Raw genomic sequence first — 24,259 nt, 5'->3', positions numbered from 1 at the left:
TGCAAGGTAAATTGGCATAGAAATCAGAGCCTTAGACTCATTTTTGTAGTTCAAGTAAGTGTGAGTATATTATCTAATCTAATCTGCAAGAATTTGTTAGCTAATGTTAGCAAACATTAGCTAACATTAGCTCATATTTGAAGAAAGTATAGAAAAGCCGCTGGCTGTAGATGGATGTGTGCATATATTCATTCACATGTAGACATATTTTGAGCACATGGAATTCAATTCTAATGGGAATCATAAAGAAAACATAAATGTCAAGTATGAAATTGTAATTCTCCCACCTAGTTCACTAAACCCAATTAAATGAATTAGAATAGAATAGAATAGAATTCAACTTTATTGTCATTGCACATGCACAGGTACAGGGCAACGAAATGCAGTTTGCATCCATCCAGAAGTGCTTTAGTGATATAGATATATTACAATATATATTAGCAATAATATAGATATGTGAGTATATTACAGAAATGGGTCTATTATGGTATGTTACAATGTACACGGTATGAAGTATGTTGTGAATATTCTATAACTATAAGTATGTACAGGCTGTAGTGAGTACAAGCTATGTACAGGATATGAACAGGATATAAATATGAAAAACTATACAGAATATGAAATAAATGACTTTACAGAAATCTGAGATATACAGCTATACAGAAATGGGAACTATGCAAGTTGTAAACAGTTGTAGGGTTAAAAATTATCGAATGTACAGAATGATTATTTACACAGAGCTATACAGTAGTGCAGTTAAGACAAGTGAAATATAATTCCTACAGAGGCTATATAAAGTGCTAGTGGTTGTGAGTGGTGGTTCAGTCCATGTTATTATTGTGTGTTTGAGGGTACAGTTGTCCATTGTGGGTGTGTGTGTGTTCAGTCCATGTGTTAACGTGGGTCAGATGTCAGGAGGCAGAGTTCAGGAGTCTGACAGCTGTGGGGAAGAAGCTGTTCCGGTACCTGGTGGTCTTAGTCTGGAGGCTCCTGTAGCGCCTCCCAGAGGGCAGGAGGGTGAAGAGTCCATGTCATGGGTGACTGGGGTCTTTGATGATTTTCCCAGCCCTTTTCAGACACCGCTTCCTGTAGATGTCTTTCATGGCAGGAAGTGGTGCTCCGGCGATGCGCTGGGCAGTTTTCACGACCCTCTGCAACGCCTTCCGGTCCGAGGCAGAGCAGTTCCCGTACCAGACTGTTATACAGTTGGTCAGGATGCTCTCGATGGTGAACGATAGAAGTTCACCAGGATGTCTGAGGACAGGTGGTTCTTCCTCAGAGTCCTCAAGAAGAAGAGGCGCTGGTGAGCCTTCTTGACCAGCTTGGAGCAGTTGGTCGTCCAGGTGAGATCCTCGGAGATGTGGACTCCCAGGAACTTGAAGCTGCTCACACGCTCCACAGCCGTCCCCTTAATGTGGATGGGTGGATGTGGGTCAGCATTCCTCCTGTAGTCCACGATGAGCTCCTTGGTCTTCTCGGTGTTAAGCAGCAGGTTGTTTCTGTCGCACCACTCAGCCAGACAATCCACCTCCTCCCTGTAGGCGGCCTCATCGTTGTCACTGATGAGGCCAATCACCGTGGTGTCATCTGCAAACTTAATGATGGTGTTGGAACCATCAGCAGGTCTGCAGTTGTGGGTGAAGAGGGAGTAGAGGAAAGGGCTCATCACACAGCCTTGTGGTTCATCGTGATTGTAGATGAGCAGCGGTTATCCAGCCGGACATGTTGGGGGCGGTTGGTCAGGAAGTCCAGTATCCATTTGCAGATGAGGGAACTGATGCCCAGGTCTGTCAGTTTCCTGATGAGTTGTGAGGGGTTGATTGTATTGAATGCTAAACTGAAGTCTATAAACAGCATTCTGGCGTAGGTGTTGTTGTTGTCCAGGTGTGAGAGGACGGAGTGCAGTGCGATGGAGACTGCATCCTCTGTGCTCCTGTTCTGGCGGTATGCGAATTGGTGGGGGTCCAGGGTGGGGGGGAGTCAGGATTTGAAGTGTGCTAGGACCAGCTGCTCTAAGCACTTAGTGATGATGGGGGTGAGTGCTACTGGGCAGTAGTCATTGAGGCAAGATGGGTTGGAGTTTTTGGGTATCGGGACGATGGAGGTGGATTTGAAGCAGGCCGGTACCACAGCGTGGGCCAAGGACAGATTGAATATGTCTGTGAGCACTCCTGCAAGCTCCCCAGAACACGCTCTGAGAACACGCCCGGGGATGCCATCAGGACCTGCAGCCTTGTGGACATTGATCCTGCTCAGCACCGCTCCTACATCGGTAGGGGAGAGAGTCAGAGGTTGGTGGTCTGGCGTCATGTCTGCTTTGGTTGTGGTTGTGGGGTTCCCTCGCTCAAAACGAGCATAAAAGTTGTTGAGCTCGTTGAGGAAGGAGGGTTTGGTGGTCCTGTAGTCTGTAATGGTCTGGAGTCCTTGCCACATGCGTCGGGGGTTGGAGTTGGAGAAGTGTTCTTCTACCTTCTTTTTGTAATGGTGTTTGGCTTTTTTGATGCCCTTCTTTAGATTAGCCCTGGTTGTACTGTAGGCGTGTGCATCTCCTGACCTAAAGGCGGTGTTGCGGGCCTTCAGGAGGAGACGAACATCCCGGTTCATCCAAGGCTTCTGGTTGGGGTACATGGTGATCCGTTTCTGGGTGGTGACACTGTCTGTGGTTTCGGAGATGTAATCCAGTACAGATGAGGCGTACTGGTCCACGTCTGTTTGGGTGAACATATTCCAAATGGAACAAATGGATAATGAGGTCAGCAATAAAATGCGGTGCTCAATATTCAGGCTGATTTGAGGGTGCATGCTTATCTTCTTCCAATAAATGAACAGTCAGAAACCTGAAACTGGTTGCTTTCTTTGTCCACCCAGGGATTCGAACATTGTTGGTGTTTTGTTCAATAAGCAACACTCAATATGAGAATCTCAATGTCATACCAGCAAAAAACAGTGAAATTCTGGCAATGATGTTTATTGAGATATCCCAGCCTCCCTGGAATATCTCAATAATGATTACGTTGGACACCCAGATTCCCTTCAGGATAAAATTCAGTAATTCCGTTGATCCTTTGCCTTTTCAACTAGCACCATCACTGGACCAAACAGCTTGCCCACTGCTTTTCTTTTTGACCAAATACCTGCAGTGAGCCTTAGCTCACTTAGACACTTTGATGCTGTGTTGGTTTTGTTTTTAAGTAACCTATAATCTTCTTAAGTTCCTCTACACAGCCAGTGTTGGATCCTCTTCTTTTCTCACATAAATCTCACTAAATTTGACCTGCCACTGAGTGAACATCAGGGTGCTTCATTAAATCACAGCATGCTTTCAGGGAATAACTTCTAAGCTGCTTCAGATGTGCAATATGAAATACATGGAATATCTTATTCTGTCACAAGGTCTTGTTTCCGACAGAAAATGACACGAAACGTGACAAATATGTGGTTTCTTTTAAACATCCAATAACATATCTCTTTTTTTTTCTGTTTGCAAACAGTTGGTGAATAACTATTTTTAAAAAAGCAAAAAAGAAACAGAATAAAATAGCTCTTTAAAAAGTTAAGTGAGGATCACATGTTTCATGTTGGCTGTTTTATTATGCCACTTTTTGGCAAGGTGTTGGCACAGCAGGGCCATATGCTGTGTGTCTAAGTCCAGTTGGGCTCAAAATGGCTCTAAACTGTGCTGAGCTCCTGCCAGAGTGAGACAGAGAGGGGATCATTCAGTCAGGTACATGATGGTGAAGGAAACATTCTGGAAAAGGAAGAGTTTATGGACAAGTGCAGATTTTTAGGTCTTGGCTTGTTTCTCACTTTTAGAGCCCCTTCCAAAGACAGTTCTCTGTCACTGTTAGAAAGAAAGAAAGTGTAGGGGAGACCGGGGATAGTTGTAACGTGGGTCAGTTGTAACACTTCCAATTTCTCCAATCAGGGCTAAGTTTCAAATGATGTGACTCATCCTGTACATGCCCAATTCAGTTCTGCTATCACATGTGAAAAATCAGCACATTTTGTCAAACACAGACAATTTAACACGAAAAAAAGTAATTTGTTTGCCAAAAAGTAAGTTTTTCTACTTTATTTCAATTTCTAATAGCGTTATCTGCTTTGCAGTTAAACTCATCAAACTTAAATTATGTTATTTGTATGTCTATGGGGATATATTCTGTGTAGGTCTTTAGTGCTAGTGTTTTAGCCGTTGGCTGTAATGTTAGCTAGTTCATGGCTATAGGAGTCTGGGTCAGTTGTAACAGCAACAGTCTGGGTTAGTTGTAACAATAATGCAGATGTTACAACTTGCCACACTATTACTTTAACTTATATTAAACAAGTTGGGGCAACAACATCAGCAGAGAGAGGTTCACTGGTCGCATTTGTATATGCGGTTAATGCCATTGGCTACACAATTCCTCCACTGTTTGTGTTCCCACACATACATTATGCAGACCACTGTGTCAGAGATGGACCAGTAGGAAGTACTGGTAGTGGAAATAAATCAGGATGGGTGCAAGAAACAGATTTCCTCATCTTTCTGAAGCACTTTGCAAACCACACCAAGGTAAGCCATGATAAAAAGTAATGGAATTGCGATGCTGGTGAACAACTACATTTTTTCAGCTTCATTGTTATGTTCAAATTTGGTGCAAGAGTTGTAGGTTATAATGCCCACTGAGCCAATGAGGCCAAACTCAAGGAAGACCAACCAAAATTAATGAAATATTCAGTTGCAGAAAATTCCATAACTTGTCTTTTTTGGGGGGGTTGGAATATGTTCAAAAGCTAGATTTCTGCATTCTGTCACACACACACACAGCTACATAAATGGCTCTAAGTGCATTCATGTGTTGAATAAACAAAGATTACATGTTAATGTTTTGTTAGTACCCTTATTTCATTGTGTTACATTTTACCCCAGGATATGTTACAACTAACCCAGACTATGGGGTTAATTGTAACATTTCACTCTTCGTGTTTGAGACCATACCATGCAATGGGTAATTGTGCTGCAGAGAAAATAGCTGCACTATTTAATAGCAGAGACATGTAAATACTTTGCATTACAATTTGAATCCACTACCTTAAAAGAGCTTCAATTTACAGACAGAAATGTCAAAAATGTTACAACTATCCCCGGTCTCCCCTACTTTATTGGCCCCCGTGGGGAAAATCCCTCTCTGCATTTAACCCATTCACTCAGTGAAGCAGTGGGCAGCCATTGGGCGCCCGGGGAGCAGTGTGTAGGGACGGTACCTTGCTCAGGGGTACCTCAGGGTAGCTGTTCAGGGGAATCGAACCCCCGACCTTCCGATCATGGGGCCACCACTCTACCTACTGAGCTATCCCTGCCCTTTTAATTAAATCTGTTACAAATGTACTAATGAACTAAAATATTATGACCACAGATAAAGTTGCTTATATTTTATATTTTTATTTGACAGTAAGTCACCAGGCAGTCTTCATCGCTGTGTTAGAAGCCATGAATGCTTGCGAACTGGACAGATGTAAAGACCTGAGTAACTTGGACAGACTGTTAAGGCCAGAGGAGGCCAATAAAAAGATACTATGCAGGCTGATTTCAAGGTGCTGTTAGTTAGAAAAGAGTATTTCACATGCAAATGATGCCATTCTGGTCCACCCTACAATTAACATTGAAGTGATCCATACTAGGTTGCTGCTTCACACCCCAGAGCCTTTAAAGAGCAAGACGAGGCATAACACAGGTGTGAGAGTGTAAATCGCCCAGAGAGTTCTCGCTTTATTCATTCTGCACATTCAGTGAGTTGGAAATAATATAACATTCTTCATCTCACATCCAAAAACTGACCTTTGGAGAGATTTTTTCTGCCAGAATTACCAAAATATATTAACTATTTAAAGGTAAATCTGACACTGACAATTGTATGCACCTCATAAATATTACATAAAAATGCAAAATAAGAGCAGTACATCTGCAGAAAATCTGCACCTGTGGGTATTAAGACTAATTCTAACACCTTTTTTTTTTTAATTTGGGGATGTATAGAATTGGAATTTTACATCAGCATCTAATCTGATCTAACCTCTCTTCACATATTAACGAGCTGCATTGATGACATTAAATGCTGGATGTCTCAAAGCTTTTTGGAACTGAGACATTAGGATGACTTCAAAATGCAGCAGCCAGAATCCTTACAGGTAGGTGGAAACACGTTACCGCTGTTGTTTTGTTTGTGCTGCTCTTGCCGCCTTAAGATGTTATAACCTGCACTAGTTTTTATGTTTTTGTCTTCTCTGTTAAGCTTATTGAGTTTACACATAATGAAATGTACAATACAAATAAAGCTGTTATAGCTATCTCTTTAAAATGTTCTCGTCCTAGGCTAATAATGCATGTTTTTTAGTCACCCAACACTGGACTAAAGAATTGTCTCTTCACACATTGGCACGCTACTTCGTGCTGCTTTAGGCTACGTCTACACTAGCTCTGTGTCCACACTACACTGTTCCGAAAAATAGTAATGTCAAATTATTTTACTGTGTATTTTACAGTTGCGTACTGTTTTTCTAGAATATCATTACATTTACATAAGTAGACTGTGATCTGACACGTCAAATGTAAAATAACATAACATCACTGTAAATGTAATAAAACACAATTTACTTGTTTGTTAAATATATTTTGTTGTACATATGCATATTTAGATTGTAAAAATACGTCCAGAAATGTCTCCCATTATGCTTTGGGACATGTGCTGCTGTTTAGATGTTCTTGTTTTATTGTTTATGGTTACGTTACTTTTAACTGTTATCTTGAATGTTGTGTTTACGCCGTGGTGCAGCGTCACTGACAGTTGTTGTTTCGTAGAGAGAGTGCTGTACCATGAGTGACTTCTGTTGTGCTGTTGTTGAACCTTGAGGCACATAGTAGCACCGGCAAGTGTTTTAATGAAGAGCTCCCCCTACCAGCTTGGAGTTAAATAACAAGCGCAATCTCTCTCTGTGAGCTTACTTGTTAAGATTTCTCTGCATGCCACAATGTAAAGCATTGCATGGACACGCTGTGCTAATTAAATAGTTTGAAAAAGGAATGTAGAGGTAGGAGTTGCAATAAATATAAATAACATGATGCTAAGTTTTGGCCATTGAATGTGAGCTAACAACAACAAGGTCGCGGGTATGGCTGCGACCGTAGGAAAAAAACCCTAATATGAAGGTATTTTACTGTGCATTTTACAGTAATGTTCTGTTCTTCTAGAATATCATTAAAGTTACGTAAATAGACTTTGACTTCACATTTTGAATGTAAATTAACGTTAAATCACTGTAATGTAATACAACATAATTGTCATGATTATTAAATGTATCTGTCTGTACATATGCATATTTAGATTGTTAAAATACATTCACAAATGTATCATGATTTCACAAATATCTGTTCGTTATTTGAAAGATTGAACTGTTGAATTCAAATGTTCGCCTTGTGATCAGAAGGTTGCCGGTTCGCGCCCTGGCTCGGACACTCTTCGTCGTTGTGTCCGTGGTCAAGACTCTTCACCTACCGCCTACTAGTGATGGCCAGAGGGGCCGATGGTGCGATATGGCAGCCTCGCCTCTGTCAGTCTGTCCCAGGGCATGCAATCAATTGTTATTTAAACCAACTGTTAACTGTATATTTCTGTACATTTACGTATTATGATTGTTGTTTATAGGTAATTTCATTGTTTGATCACGTAAAAATGTTCCTAATTTAATGTCTAAAAGCACTTGGAAAAGGCAGAATCCCGCGTCAAATTAGCGCAACAAACTCTATTTTCATTACTGAAAATGACCGTATTTTTATGGGACAGTTATTTTCTGTTATTTTACGGTCGCATTTTGGCGCCCCAGCTGCCGGAATATTATGGTTTTTTTAAGATGTTTTTTTTTCCCCTATTTATAGATGATTTCATTGTTTAATCACATTAACATGTTCCTGATTTAATGTTTAGCGGCACTTGAAAAAGGCGAGATCCCATGTCAAATTAGCGCAACAAACTCTATTTTCATTACTGGAAATAACCGTATTTTTGTGGGACAGTTATTTTCTGTTATTTCACGGTCGTATTTTGGCGCCCCAGCTGCCGGAATATTACCGTTTGTTTTTTTTAACAGTGTAGCTCCGTGTCCACACTAGAGTTTTCAGTTGTTTTCACAGAGTTGTTCATCCACATTGAAACAGCTGAAAATGCTTGCGTTCCAGTACTGCGCATGCGTGAAACGCAAGAAGATTCGACCTGCCTCATTTCTGTCTGCCGCTTATTTACTTTCAGGCTCTTTGAAACGTTGCGGCAAAATGTTGAGGAAAAGCGCCGAGTTTTTTAAATGGACTGACAATGAGGTGGAGTTGTTGCTGCGAGTAACACAAAAGCACAAAGTTGCAAAAGCGAGTGAGAATTAAAGAATTTGAAGAAAAGCTATCTGGAGCATAACTGATATTAATCGTTAATAGGGCTGTCAAAAGTGACAGCAAACAAAACAACTGCTGTATAATGGCCCTCCGCTATCTTGGTTTAATTGGTCACATGACAGCATCACATGACTAAAATGTGTTATCGTTTTCGAAAAAGGCTCCGGGTTCGCTGTCCACACTGCGACGCAAAAAACTGCATTTTCAAATATATCCGCTTCGGAGAGCATTTTCAAAAAGCTGTGTTTTCCATGAACGAAAACGCCATCTCAGTGTGGACGGGAGGCCAAAACAGAGAGAAAAAGATGTTTGTACCTTTAGTTTCAAACAAAAACATATTAGTGTGGACATGGCCTTAATCTAAGTATTTCATCTATGTGGGGCCCTTCAGTGGGGCTTGTTAAATTAAGATTAAATAACATTCACTCTACCTTTAGTTTCATATGTTTGGCTGCCCTAGCATTTGTGTTTGAAGGATTTTGATTTCTTCATGCCAGCTATGTGGTGATAATGTCAGAATCCCCGAGTAGTAATGCTGTATGGACATGAAATGAGCATTTTCCATGCAAAGTATGGGTAACTGGAGCAATTTGCTAGTGACCAAAGTCATCACAAAGACATTTTGAATACAACAGCCTCCTTGTGACCAATTCCACTTAGAAACAGCCAGCAACCACCACCAAGCATTTGCCAGCTGGTTGGGGAATAAACCACTTTTCCCTAGTGACAGGAGTTTGGCAGAGAGTCATCTCTAGGTCGCATATAGCTATTTTTGTTTGTTTCTCTTTTTTACATTGCAAAACAAAGATACTATTTAGCTAAATGGTAACCTATGGGATTTGTACAGTGGACATTACTGTTAACAACAGGAGAAGAGCACTAAGACTAGTGAGAGGTCCCGGGCTTAACAGTTCAGATGTTGGAAAAAATGCAGTTTAACAGAGTCCAACAATAACACGTATACTTTTACCCTTTCTTGTAGTAAATAACTTACCAAAAAAAGTCTTTTTACTGGGAGCATGTCGAGACTATGAAAATCAATTGTTTTCAGCTATCAGTAGCAGCGCTGAGCACTCCATTGTTAGCAAGCAAGATATGATTTTATAGAGTTGTGCAATGACTTCAGTAGAGTTTAACTTGACAGTCATTAAGATTTCCTGCTGTCAAATCAGGTTCACCTTCTTATTTTGACATTCAGCTAACAACAGTTTTCTTATGTGAATCTGTAATTGAAATGTTGATTATCTTAATAATGAACCTTTTCTGTGCTGCTGTTGAAGAAACACTTAGCTGAGATGAGTCACTGATAAGAACCCTTTAAGTTTACACATCACATACGAGCTTCGAGCTAAAGTATTTTTCTCAAGGTCACACAGTGCTGCAACCGTTTAGTGGGAAGATAAAATATTATTTTTTGTTTGGACTCTGCTGTAAGAAAACCTTTTAAAACTGAAAGTACTGGCAGTGAGATCACTTGTCCATAATGAAAATAAATGTTAATTCCTCATTCGTCGACCTCTGCCAGAGCAGTATTGTCCTTTTTGTGAATCTGCTAATTTATGTCAGTTTCCAGAGATAGAAAAAGTTTGAAACATTTGAAATGCTGAGATGAATCATAAGAAAAAGGTCTTCCATCAGTAGCTGAATAAGGATCACTGCAACAGTTGGTATGATCCTCACACATCCCTGAGCTCAGTATTACGTTTGCTACACTTTGTATGTGGACAGGTGATTTAAAAAAAAAAAGAAAAAAGAAACCTATAACACACCTACTTGTGCTGAAAACCTTTGACACCGCTGTACAATGATATACATGCGTGCAAGCTACACAGACCCTGGAGCTACAAACAAAGTGCTGTAATTGCTGACAAAACCTGAAAGACTTGACGAAGAAGAAAGGTGGAAAATGAAACAATCGTGCGGATTTAAAGACAAACACGCACTCATGAGCTCTTTCCTGCTCATAAACACTAACATGCACAGACAGTGTTCACACGCACGTACACTGGTGAATTCATCCGTGGACTGAATAGCTAGAGGGTGCAAACTGTACAAATGTTGCACAAATATGACACTACAGTGCCAGGGGAGTTGAGTGTTTTGCCTGCTGTCTGCAGATGTATAGTGCCCCATGTCTATTTCTCATTTGTGACAACCACAACTGGAGATGTAGTAGAGCTTCAGCTGATTTAAAGTGACAGGTACACAAGGCCACCTTATCCATCACTGGGGAGTGGTCGGCATTCCCTGACTCCCAAATTGCTGCCCTATTTGCAGTCCCTGCTCCCACCACAACCCCACCTATAACGAGATGATCTATAGCGCGCCAACAAACCCCAACAAAGGTGTCAGATTGCCAGGACAAATAGGCAACAACAGACTTAAGGGCAGGAGGTAATCTTTTTCACATGCTTCAAAGGCGTGGTGCAAGGGAATTCATTTTATTGTGCCCATGAGCTAGTATACAAACTGTACTCCTGTTTTCGTATTTTATTTCTGTCCTCTCTCAGAGCATCTTCCCTCCTTCTCTCACTCCTGTATTTGGACTAAGAATCAAAAATTTCAAAAGTGAATGTCTGTTTAGAAATGTTTTTTTGCTGGGAGTGAGAAAGGGAATATTTTTTTCTCCCCCCCTAGCTAACACGTCCAAGCAGCAGAAGATAGTGGCGTTATTTTAGAAAGCTTCACACCGCTTATTAACTTGCGTCTTACCTTGCTTAGCTGACTGACCGGTGAGCCACTGTTGTTGACAGTGTGGCATTTGAAGCTGAGCAACGATTCCCCCACGGCATCACGCTCTCTGCTCATGTCCTTATCAGAGTGGGAGTGGCTGTCAGGACGGGGTGAGGTGGCAGTTGAGGGGGGCTGTCGAAGGGCTGTGCAGCACAAACCGTGGAAGTTTGACGGACGGATCAGAAAGGCCTCCAGAGCTATGTTAGCAGATACCTAAGATGAGCATCCCAGGATTTAGGAGTGGGGAGAGAGAGGTAAGGGTAGGAGAGCGGCGAGGGGAGGAAAGACAATTTTATATTTTTTTAATTTAGCCACTGCTTTTATCCCCAATGACAATGGGGAGGGAAAAATAGAAGAGGAAACCAAGAAAGGAAGCAAATTATCTTTAGCTTGCTTTGTTTTCACTATCTACTTAAGCCAAATTGACTTCTCATTATTCTAAACCACGAGAAAAAAGTGAAAGCTTTGCGTCATTTAGCGCCATAAGCAACCCTTGCCCTGAGTGTGGTCTTGAGTGTGAGTATTTTTTTTTGTAGTCCAGCTATACCTTAGAAATGGCCTGATTGTCTCCAGTCAGCGCCAGGTCAGCAATTCGCTCCACACACTGGACGATTCGAGTGCACGCCCTGGCCTCATTCTGTGCCATCCACAGGATATGCTCCTCCACCAGCATCATGTTGCTGGCAATGTCTGATATATAGTCCCCCAGCTGAGGAAGCACAAGCAGACGTTTATGCAAATGGTTGCTCGCGCACACTAACACAAACTGCACTGTACGTGTACAGCACACACACACACGCACACATGCAAGGAAGAAGCAGACTCATCATGCACATCAATCATAGAACAACAGGCACATTTGTAATCTGCAGCCAGGATTGTGAGGGAGGCAATGGTGGCTTCATTCATTACAGGGAGATTTAATTTAGATTAGGAGCTCCAATGGGGCATAATTGCTTCCTAAGGATGGCAGTTCACTATTTACTTACTGTACTTTTTATTGTTGCTTCATTGGGCTGTTCTTTATTCCGTGAATGAGGGTGGTCTCGTCACCATTGTCTTAGGAATGATAAAACTCTAAGTATCTCCTAATAATATGTCCTCCCGAGTGACCTGTGTTGAATAATTGCACAAGTGAGAGCTAATATTGATTCTTTTCACTGACTAAGCCCAGCACCGTTCCCCCTCACACAACCTGACCTTCAGTGTGATGTAACAATCCCATTGCCTCTACTAAAGAAATTCACTCAGGGTAAAAACATGACTCGCCCAAACACGAGATGCATCTTAACAATGATTCCCATTCAGGTCCAGTGCCACAATGGCCAGTGGGATATTGTATGAGGTGAGAAACATGTTACTGTGTCTTATAAGGAAGCTTCTGTGGTTTCTTGTTGGGATCTGGTGAGCAGTGGTTGTGCAGACATTCATCAGTTATGTGGTCCTAATTGCTAGTTGCAAGTCTTAATAGATACATGTTCAATTAGTAAATCATGGTCCCTGTTAGAGTCAAAAAGCTTGATAACGTAGGGTATCTTTAGAGAAGGCCTGCACTGTGATCGACAAGTCACTGACATTTCTTGGTTTTTTGGTTTTTCAGTGATATTGCTTGTCTAGTGCAAGAGCAACTAACTGATGGGTAATGTGATATGGTGTAGTCTTTAGGGTAACCTCTAGATGAGCATTAAACAAAACCTTATTCTTTCTTAGGGTGATGGAAAAATGAATGAATGAACATGTGCGCAGATCAGAATAGGAACTGCAATTAGAACTATTGAAACAACAAACAAAATACCTTCCTCTTTAGACCTAATAGCTGCTGTCTAATTGTCACTGTAGACAAGAAGAGCACGTTGCAGGTATTATATGTTTCGCAGGGTTCCCCTCCTACTGTCCTGAGTTCCCAGAAAAGTTACTTAGCAAATCAAGTTCCTCTTCTGACAGTTAGACGAGCCGATGGCATAAGCTGGCTGAGAGTGAAACGGGTCAGATATTAAAATGGAGACCTAGAAACAACATGTGTTTTCACTTTTAATAAGCACTCTTTGACAAGAGTAGGACTGGCTGATTTAAGCTAAATAACTGTCATTAAGGCCCCAGTGACTGCAGTCTAAAGATCGGCTGGTGGCAGCCCAGCAACCACCATTTGCCAAGGAAAAATGTGTATTTGCAAAACCAGTTGGTGAGTGGTTGCAGGAGGTTGCTTGCAGTCACTCACATTGGTTGCAAAGACGTACAGGTTATGCCACTGAAAACCTTGTAATTGCTTTTACAGTTCATTCACACAGCATCTTAGGGGTTTGATTCTGTTTAATTCAGTTGTAAAATATTGGGATGATTCCACTATAAATGCATTGGATGTAGTATATTTCTGTGCTTCCTCTTACATCTTTATGTTTCTCCACCAGCCTCGTTAGTCTCTCCACCAGGTGGGTGACATAAATGACATCCATGACATCGGTGAAGTGCGCCGCCCTGCTGGTGAAGGCCACCAACTGCTGTCCAAAAGGCTGAGCGTTGGTCGTATTAATAGGTATCTGGAAGAGAAATCAATATATTGTGCAGTATGCAACAATTTTCAGAGAGGACAAACATGACGGCTTGTTATAATAATTCCACAAAAACATTGCACAGTTGATAAGATGAATAAAATGAATGAAAATTTCAAGAATTTGTGTAGTTTTGCAAACTTTGTCACTTTAATGAATCCTTTGAGCAGAAGTAGACTAAAACAGCTTGCATATAAATGTTTCATACACAGATCTGGAAATACCTGCAGGCTACAGGTGAATCAAAGCAACTGGTAGTTTTCAGGGAATATGAACTTGAAATCTTGCTGTTAAGAGTAAGCTGGAAAATTTCTAAATAAGGATTGATGGACAATTAAAAAAAAGAAACAGAATCCATAAATGAATCCTGTTTCCCAGCAGTTCTCGGCACTAGTTCTACACTAATGCTGATACCTGGGTGAGCTCATGCAGCACACGGGTCAGTTCACTGGCATAAGGGCACTGAGTATAGTCCTCCTCAGCCCACCGCCCAGCACGGTCGCAACGTCGCCACGCCTTCTTTTCTGCCCGGCTCGAGGGGTGAGGAGCGCTGCCAGATGGGTGAGGGGCAGAGCCAAAGGTGGCAGGAGCACAGGGTAGGAAGGCCAGGATGCCAGCCAGCGTCTTTGGCCACCTGCCAAAGAAATATCAGAAATATCAGGATCTACACAAGCGGCACCAGATGGCAATTTCATACTCCCTGTACTTAGGAAAGTATTAATTTGCATAAATGATTTACAGCTAGGCTTAATTATTTTGCAGATGACTCCCAGATTCTTGACTGTGAAACACGCGTCTGTCTTATTAATGACTTCTGAATTAATTTTATTTACTAACTTTATTAATGAAGTTTATTGTCTATTCACTTGGTGCAGTGAAATATTTTTTTTTGTTAATCACAAAAGACATTTAAAGGTGTTGATGTCTTCTCCCCTCTGCTTGTGATGGTTTCCTCTGGCTTTAGCCCACATTTGAGTATCCAAAGACATCCACTTTTACCTCCTGTGGCTCCAGATGTGTGAAAAAATAACTTGTGTGATGTCGTCACAGTTATTTTTGATATTTTTAGTTTCTTGCAGGCACAACAGAATAAATACTCTCAAGGTGATCTTTGGAAAAGCTGGCTTTGTGGAGTGGCACAGCTTGACCCATACAAGGGCCTGAAAGTCAGGATACCTCATCCTCTACTCTGTTCTGAACTGTTTGTAACTTCCACAGCATATTGAAAGAGCGTTACAAAATCGCCTGCGTACCCCATTTAAACATGCACCACAGTGGCAGATGGAGAATGTCAGTGAAGGATTTATATTTCAAGCAGAACCTGCTCTTGCCTGTTACTCCTAAAGGGAAATTCAAATTAAGTGTTGTTCTTATGGTAATACAAAGTTCACTGAAGACTCCTCTGGAGCAAGAAATGAGACTTTCTCAATAATGTCATCAAGAACCAAGTCCTGGAGCTGCTCTACTGACCAACCTATGATAGGGGCTAGTGTGATTTTACAGTCAAATGGATCATTTCCATTTTCTGGGTAATGCCTGTTAGTGTTTCAATAAAATAAAGCTCATTAGGGTGTAAAAAGGCAGCCAAACATTCACAGTCTAGGACACTAGCCTGTATTTCGCAGATAACAAAAGAACTCCAGGTTTTGTTACTTGGCATCACCGTATATTAAAGGTATGTGTTTCTGTAGCCTTAGGACCAGAGATGGGCAGTAACGCGTTACAAGTAACGCGTTACTGTAATCTGATTACTTTTTTCAAGTAACGAGTAAAGTAAGGGATTACTATTGCAAAATCGGTAATTAGATTACCGTTACTTTCCCGTAGGAACGCTGCGTTACTGCGTTACTAAAACCGTGATTTTTTTTGCGAGAATGTCTCATGACAGTGACGTAAGCAAGTGCGACGTTGGTGACAGCAGCTGTGTGCAGATCAACAATGGATAATATATCGAGTGCGGGAGAGAGTATGAGCGTGCAGCGTTTAAAGTGTGGAAGTACTGACCTTACTTTGAGTTTGATTCCATAAAAAGTGACAAAAACATTAGCGTCCATCGTGCGTGGGAAGAAAACTTCTTTTTACAGCGAAAAAAACCCCTAAACTTCCGAGCAAGCACCGAGTAGCTGCGACGTGATGGGAAACTCACAGAGACACTCGCGCGGATTCTTCAACTGACCGCAGCACACCTACACCAGGGTAACCCTCCGCCTACCCTGCTCCTGCTTTACAGGTGAAAATAGAGCAAAAGGACCGCTGAGTCTTTGACTTTATTTATTTTCTGCTGTGTTTTACTTGCATCTGTTTGAAAGAGTGAGTGAAAACACAAAAAATATTTTATTTTATGTGCTGGAATGTGTAGAAAATAGGTTTAAATGTTAAACTAATTTATTCAAGTCAGAGAATGTTGCATATAATTAAATGTTTTGCTTGATGCATAAAGTTAAAAGATTAAAACTGATAAAACAAGTTAAAAAAAGAGACTTTTCCATTTGATTACATTTTGTATGATGGATTATGTAGAAAAAGTAGAATTGGGCTGAAAGATCTATCACTTTATCACCTCTTCAGGTTGTAAATCGTGTTTTTAAAAAGTAACTAAGTAACTAAGTAATTAATTACTTTTGAAAATAAGTAATCAGTAAAGTAACGGGATTACTTTTTGGGGGGAGTAATCAGTAATTAGTTACTGATTACTTTTTTCAAGTAACTTGACCAACACTGCTTAGGACAGAGCGGCTTGTGTTCTCACATGTTGATCAATTTGTCAACAATCAAAGAAGGAGCATGTGTCTCATGTTCGTGGTTTTATGCTAGAGGCAGCATCACATTGTACTTCAGAAAATAAGCTGAAAAAATGTGTGAAAACAAACGCTTTTGACTTCATCAAAATTAAAATAAAGGAGCAGTGCTCTCAGGAGGCTAGTAATCTGTTCTGAGGGTAGAGACCTGCCATCACACTACTCCCCACCCCATTCTCTTTACCCCCACCTCTAGTCATCCACATTGCTGCTGCTGCAGCAGCTACTTAGTAATAAATGGCATTAATTTCACCCCCAACAAAAAGGGGGCTCATTTTCCAGCCCATTACTCCAATGCTCCAGCAGAAACAAAGCCTCTGTGCTTGCTGCACTAGAAGTGGGCTGTAAAGTACAGCAGCTACAAAAGAGTGTACACGACAACAGCACACCCACAAGGGAAGAGAGGTGGAGGGTGTGCGTGCATGTATGTTAACAAATACAGTTTTAACGTGGTTACATGGAGTCGAGGACAGCGAAAATGGAGTGCACAGTAGATGTGTGGCGTTTTTCTTCTGTCTATGTGAGACTTTAGTTATTCAACTTGTTCTCTGTAGTCATGATATAAATCTGGACTACAATGAGCCATAATGTGTGTAGGAGTTTTTCTATTGCACATAACAATTATTATTAAATAATATGAACTGTCCAGACTCTGCTGTACTAGTGAGCCAAATGTAGAGGAAGGCAAACCAGTTGTAAGATGAAACAAAAAAAGGCACGACACTACCTAAAACCAGACTTAAGTACCTTGACTGGGCACTCTATAGAGGGATAGCAACAGAGTGAGTTAGTTCTGTGATTAGAGTATTAATTTTTATAACATGCTATTTTATAATTGGAAATATTTCTTGTGAAATAAATAATAGTGGGGTTAAACTATTGCTTTAAATATCAGGAGACTTCCTGGTTTCAGCTTTGAAAACCAGTCCAAGCACAAGACCAAAGTACAATGTACAGGCAGATTGAAGGAAATTGTTTATTTACATAATATTTACTAGAACTTTTATTATTTATTTATTGATCAATGGTCTTTGATCAATGATCAGTGGGCTTTGATCAGTGGTTGTTGATCAATGGTCATGACAATTTTCATATTACTGATCAAGAAACTGACCTCACAGCCCATTGTTCATTCAGTGTACTGGTTTCAGTTATTGTCCAATGTACTGTTTATAAGGCTGGGGAAACCTGCAGTCAGCTGACACTCCAGAAGTCACTTGGATGAGTGACGAAACGTTTCTCCCACTGAAAACGCTACGTCCAGATGAACAGAATCAACCTTTGGGACTAACCTAGCTAGGTTAACAGTTAATAGAACTGCAAAAGCTGGTTAAGCTATAGATTATAGGTTTTTACAGTAATCAGTGTGTCAGTTAAGATGGATTTTATTATCTCTGAAAAAAGCGAGACTGACTGTTTCCAACCATATCATGTTAAATCCCAATGTAAATCCCATGTACTAATGCTGTAGAATGAGTATGTGATGATTGGTGGGAACTCTTGCTCATACCAACTATAACAAAATTCAGCTAATGGGTTATGAAGGGTGTATTTTAACACAAAACACAATTCTTTACCTAACCAGTTTTGTCCCTAGATATAGGCAAAAGCAAGTGATGCAAGTAAAAATGAATGTGGGAAAAGCAGATGTTCTGGACAGCAATCTTCTGGTTGCAGGTAAGTGCCTCCAGATACAGATATTGCTGGGGTTTATTTTTCCTCCTCACATGAGAAACATACATCGAAGGGGTATCTGCATGTGTCAGAATATGTTGGTGATGGGGTATGAGAAGAAGTGGTTCCTGACCAAGCCACAACTGCACAAACACATGAAATATACCAGGTTTCTTATCCAACTCTCAAAAATACATTTACTATTATTTTGAGACCTTTTTTTCCAAATCAGCCTGTATAATAAAACTGAAAAACTAATCTGCCATTGTCTGTGGCTGCAAGGTCACTCACCTGAAGTCCCCCTTGTTGTTGGTGACTCTGTCAGCAGGGCAGTATGATGCTGACGTTTCCAGAACCACAATTTCCATTTGCTGAGAAGTGTTGCCACGGGAACTGGTCACCAGGCACTCCCAGATTCCAGCAATGGGCACATCGATGCTGGAGAGAATAACCTCGCTGGAGGAAGAGAGAAGACACGTAAAACTATGAAAATGTGTTTTTAAAATGACATATCCATGAGGGGGTTGTGTCAGTGAACCTCTTCCTATGAGATTTAGGAGAAGTTCGAAGTACCGAATTAGAGCCTAGTCGTACATTTGGGGTTAAATGTAGTTTTAGGATTAGTTTTCTCTTGCGGCTTGATTTTAGGGTGCTTTGAATTATTTTTGGATTAGACTAAGGATTAAAGTCAGTCAAAAGGCATAAAGAGTTAAGGTCATCTTAAGACGTCTGTAGAGTGCAAAGATGTGCGTGCGCTTGCGTGGTTCACCCGATCTAATTCATTCAAGGGACCTTTGTCCATATACAAGTATGTGGTAGCTTAAAACGTTGGCTGTGACTTAAGATGATCATTACTCATGCTTATCTTTCCTACTTTGTCACAGCGATTCCTATCTCAATGGAAAATGCCTGATTATACAAAGAATGGTGAAACGGTGACAAAGAGCCAATGCAGGGCCATTTGCCAACGCGACTAATCTTGAGGATTTTACTCGTTATAAAAAAACAGAAAAGCCGCTGGAGATGGCTAAGCAATGGGAATAATCACCATGGAAATTCTACCTCCTTAAGAAATGCCAACTGTTTTATTTTCAAATACAATCCAGTTGTAGTCAAATATACACTTTGCTTTGTGTCTGTGTAAAAACCTAATGCCTTTTTTGTGTGTTAATTAAGCTGCATGTGTTCGTAATACACAGTACACTGTAAAAAAAGTCAGTAAAATATACAGCAAAACACCGTCAAATTCCAACGGTAATGGAGCGTAAAATCAAAAACTTCCTTTTACTGTATTAAATAGATTGAATAACCGTTAATTGTGAGACTGGATAAAACTTTGTTTTTTAGTGTGATAAAATGTTGAAATTATAAATATTTTCTGTGAAAACAAATAAATATGCATACATTTTACAATTACATATTGTAATGTTGAAAATGTCTGAAAAACTTAGATTTTACGGTATTATTTGAGTAAAACTACATCTTTTGGGGTTGTGCACATTGGAATTCACAGTATAAAGCTGTAGATTTTTAAGCAAACAAAAACATTCATTTTTACAGAAACAAGATGTTAAAAAATTAGGGTCCACCGTAATAATACAACCAGTACATACCATTAAAAAAAAAGCAAATATCAGCAGTGAAAGACAATAAAACTGATAATATTTTTTTATTTTAAAATTCAGATACTGATATACAGATTAAAAGTTAGGCCTGCAGTATATCATTGTTAACCTTCTGATAAAAAAAAATCAACAGCAAAAGAAGATGTTAAAAATAAAGTTTATGGTTGTGAATAAAATTGATTTCAATAATCTTTTTTAATTATTATTTTAAAACAACTTTATGTTGTTGTGTTTCACGCCATATTATCAGACCACCTTAAGTGGGTCGGCCTTAAATTTTGAATTTGTGTGATCGCTGTTGATTGGTAGCTAAACTGCTGGTAAACTGTGTACAGACGTTTTACGTTCGAATTGCAGAGAAAAAAAATCTGGTAGCAACATTGTGCAGTATGAGCGAACCATTTCACCAAAAAAAGTTTTGAACTCGTATATTAGCGCCATTTATTGCTGCTTGGACCACAGCATCTTCGGAATTTGTAGACATCCTGGCAGCTTACAATTAGTTCGAGGTGAGGTGAGTACATGCAACTTCAAGTTATCTCTGTTATAAAAATCCACCAGCTCAGCGTTTATAGATAATTTTAGCAGTTCGTTTTTTATGAGTGAGGTTGTGAATTTAGTTAGCATTTGTGAGTTGAGTTAGCATTACTGTTGCGAGGGAAGCATTGCTCTGGATTAGTTTCTGTATATGGCGTGCTTAATTCGCTAGGGAGGAATTACCAAAGTACATGGAGTTATGTTAACGTGTAATTTCTGTGGTAAGGTAGTTCAGTCATCAAGGGGCTACGTGCTTCATTGTAAACTGCATCGGAATGAGCCACGTTGTTTCCTTCGGTGTATTGAAGCAGGCTGCAAGCAGACATACACCAGGTATGGCGCGTTTAAGGCTCATTTTTACCGAAGACACTGCCCCCACCCATGTCACTGGTGTGGTGGTGGTTTCTTCGTTTACATGTGCAATGGCGATGTGTGAACGTCAGTGTCAGAACTCTAAAGAGTTAATAGCTCATCTGAAGAGCCATATTGTGGAAGGACACGTGGTCACTTGTCCAGTAAGAGGATGCACAAATACCTTTAGAGTTAAATCATCTTTTACTGCTCACATGTCACGTAAACACAGAGTTTTCAGACAGCAGCATTGGTGATTTATATAGAGAGTCTGCATGTCAATCATCATCTGTTCCAACCACATCAGATGACTTTGTACCCTTGATTTCCAAGCCTGCTGCACAGTCTATTACACATGAAGATAACATGGAAATGCCCCCTGAATTCTGTGATCTTTTTCTGAGAAACGTTTCACTATTCTACTTAAAATTGCAGGGTCAGTTTCTACTGCCTGCTTCAACCATACAGAACATTGTAGAGGAAATGCAGAACATGCATGAGTTGGGACAGACATACAGTTTGGGTAAACTTGCATCACTGTTAAAAGATGACACATCATTATCAGAGGAGGACATCAACAAAGTCTGTGAGTCTGTCAAAAGCTATGATCTTTTTTCTGCATGTCATACCGGGCCATTGAGGACAGTGCACTCCAGAGCTCAGATCTTTAAAAAAGCCTTCAACTATGCGGAACCAAAGAAAATATTTTTAGGGAGAGATGAAAACAGAAAAGATAGGTTTGCCTATTATGTGCCTTTAAGAGAGACTTTGAGATGTCTGCTAGAGTCTGATCTGTGGCAGAAATCAGAAGAGCCCTCTACTGAGCCTCCTGCTGATGTTCTGTGTGACATAAGTGATAGTAAGCTGTTTTAAATAAAATGATTTTTTTGGTCAAAACCCATTGACTTAATTGATTTCTATCCATTAACATCTTACATGAAGTATGGGTACCAAATGGTTCCACTGAAACACAGTGTGCTGTCACAATAATGGTGCTGTTAGTTTGGTACTTACGAAACACTGTATAAAAGTGTAGTATCAAGCAAGATCAGCTTAATATTTTAAGACCAAAGGTACCACTTGGTGTAAATTGACCTTTATTCACATTCTTTTATCAGACATCTTGGAAATGGGGGGCAGCATAAGGAGTTCCATTACTAAGGTGCTGCCGGACCTGTCTGCCTCAATCCTTGAAATTGTACTGGAGGCACTACAATCATTAGGAGTGGAGACATCTGAGAAACAAACCAGTAAGTATTATGATTTCATTGCACAATAGCCATGAAGGACTTTCTGTTTTTTCTATTATGCTTTGGCCAAGGTCCAAAAAGTACAATTAATCTATTGTTTGTGATATTGTTTTACAGCACCAAATATGGAAATTTCAAGCCAGGCCAGCATATCGTCTCCATCTGTTTTAAGGTTTAAGGGTGGTGGCACAGCTAAGACCCAAGAGTCTCTTTCAAGGTTAGTAAAGTAAACAGATTCAAGAAGATATTTTACACATTTCTTTGTCGTCTGTCTCTAAATCTTATTTTGTCTTTATTATGATTAAAAAGGTTTGTTTTGTTCCTGCCCTTTTCAGACACTGAATTTGAGCAGAAACCATAAGGATACTCAAAGGACCTGTGACTCTCAGGAAATGGTGAGATTTCAGGTCATAATCTTTTTTTTTTCCATTAAATTAATTTTCCTTTTTCCCTTTACAATATTGCTGTTTTGTTTTTGTAAACAGCATCAAATGAGAGAGACAGATGAAACAGTTTCAAGACAATGGCAGGAAAAAAATGCTGAAGATTGAAACAAACCTTGGCTGGAAATATTTGGTATGTGTTTTACCGTAAATCAAATTGTTGAAAAACATTCAGCTACACTGTAACACAGGGAAACTTGATTTGCACTTATTTTGTTACTTTAATTTCTTGTCTCATTATTTTTGTCAGTTATTATTGTTTATGGTGTATGCCCTTCTTGTTTTCCTTCTGAATGCAGAAGGTATCTAGCCAGTCCACAATGAAAGCTTCGTTGCACCCAATGAGTCTTCTGGCAGAAATGATGGCGGCTGTATTCTTTGGTTTCCCTAAACATCACACCCTGCCTGTTTATACGAGGCTCTTCAATTAAGTCTGCACCCAAAGATTCAATAAGAGGTAAGCAGTGGTATTATTCAAGTTTTGCTAAAGAAAGATGGACAGGAGACACTAATCTTAATCAGCCGAGCTCAGGTTCATGTCCAGGTGAGCAGTTTCATACGCTATAAAATGTAGATTGAATGATAGGTCTCATCACCATGCATTCAGCCATTAACTTCAAGTTCTATGATAAATCAATACGAAACTTAAATACGTTTTCCAACAAATTATGATTGTGATTAGGGCTGCGTTGTCTATGTATAACTTTTACATAAGTAGATTTAAAGTATAACTATTGCCAAAACGCAACCTGGGCTGTTTTTTTTTTGTTTTGTTTTTTTTTTTTTTTACTGTATCGATTTTGATGTGCTCAAATTTATGCCCCGGCCCCCTAGTATTCCCATTCACTGGCTATTGACCACAAAACAAAATCACGGTCAATCTCAAAAACGGCTTGTTTGTCGTAATTATGCTTTTAGATATATGTTTGTCTCGTTTACAGTAAAAAAAAAAAAACTGAAAAAAACAGCCCAGGTTGCATTTTGACAATAGCTATCCTTTAAGAACTGTATATTTTACACTTAAGAAATCATTTATCATTAGATCTGGTTTTGGCAGCACGTTTTGTTCATTTCTGTGCATTTTGCTCAAGCACTGATCAAACTTTGTCCATTTTTTTTGCTGCAGAGGGGATCCTGCCAGTCCAAAGTGAACTCCTGATGGACATTGAAGTACTCCTGCAGAGCTTGTATCTTCAACACCATGCGCATTAGAAACTCCACCGAGTCCTTTCCTTCACCAAGGCAGGACCCAGTGACTCATTACTGTTGATAGGTCAGGGGCAGGTAATATTTTGTTTCATGTTTATTCATTCCTCCATGGATTACCAGCCATATATATGGACACATGCTGTATTCTCAAGATCTATGCTGTTTTGTAGGAATAGAGAAAATAATATGTTTAGTCTGTTTTCAAATGGTATGTCAAATTTTCTCATTGTTTATCAGTAATATTCTCTACCTTGGTTGTATATGAGCATCTTTAGATTTTTCTATATTTAGCGGTTGCAAATGTAAAATGTACGGTAAACCATTTATGTTCCTCATATTGTACTGTATTTTTAGCGGTAAAATACCGGCAGCTGTGGTTGCCAGGAATTTACCGTAAAATGTATCTGGTCAAAATAAAATGCTGTAATTTGTTATACAATTTCACTGTGTTTTTTACTGTCAAAGGTTTTAATAAGGTTTAACATATTTCTGTTATTTTTACAGTTATTTACAATAATAGGGTCTATCCTATTACTGTTAAATTAACAACAAATTACTGTAAATATTATTATATTATTACTTTTTTTTACTGCAAATATCTGTAAAAAGCTATGGAAAGTTGCATTTTTTACATTAAATTGCTGTATAATTGACAAATATATTTGGTTTTT

General features: G+C 39.7%; 1 protein-coding gene and 1 long non-coding RNA gene across 3 annotated transcripts in view; one reads left to right on the top strand and one right to left on the bottom strand.

Annotated features, from left to right (window-relative positions):
* Positions 1-24,259, bottom strand: part of adgra1b (adhesion G protein-coupled receptor A1b) — a 194,554-nt gene that overhangs the window by 104,671 nt on the left and 65,624 nt on the right. Inside the window, exons 8-12 of the mRNA XM_086258391.1 lie at positions 18,465-18,629; positions 14,116-14,335; positions 13,540-13,689; positions 11,700-11,861; positions 11,132-11,365 (exon numbers count right to left, since the gene is read on the bottom strand). Coding sequence (XP_086114517.1) covers positions 11,132-11,365; positions 11,700-11,861; positions 13,540-13,689; positions 14,116-14,335; positions 18,465-18,629 — 931 coding nt within the window. The remainder of the gene's footprint in view (positions 1-11,131; positions 11,366-11,699; positions 11,862-13,539; positions 13,690-14,115; positions 14,336-18,464; positions 18,630-24,259) is intronic.
* Positions 20,214-24,097, top strand: LOC147315533 (uncharacterized). Of its 2 annotated transcripts, none has more exons than XR_015124357.1 (7): positions 20,214-20,312; positions 21,805-21,936; positions 22,054-22,153; positions 22,272-22,331; positions 22,422-22,512; positions 22,679-22,836; positions 23,506-24,096. It is a non-coding gene; the product is annotated as an uncharacterized LOC147315533 (long non-coding RNA). The 2 variants fall into 2 exon arrangements; XR_015124358.1 differs by having other exon boundaries at positions 20,218-20,307; positions 23,506-24,097.

The sequence above is a fragment of the Aulonocara sp. 'chitande type north' Nkhata Bay genome, linkage group LG13, assembly GCF_057382095.1.
Source record: "Aulonocara sp. 'chitande type north' Nkhata Bay isolate Kocher_YH1m ecotype deep benthic linkage group LG13, A_spYH_male_GT1.1, whole genome shotgun sequence".
Classification (NCBI taxonomy): domain Eukaryota; kingdom Metazoa; phylum Chordata; class Actinopteri; order Cichliformes; family Cichlidae; genus Aulonocara; species Aulonocara sp. 'chitande type north' Nkhata Bay.
The sequence above is the reverse complement of the archived record's forward strand: the minus strand, read 5'-3'. Positions and strand labels throughout refer to the sequence as shown.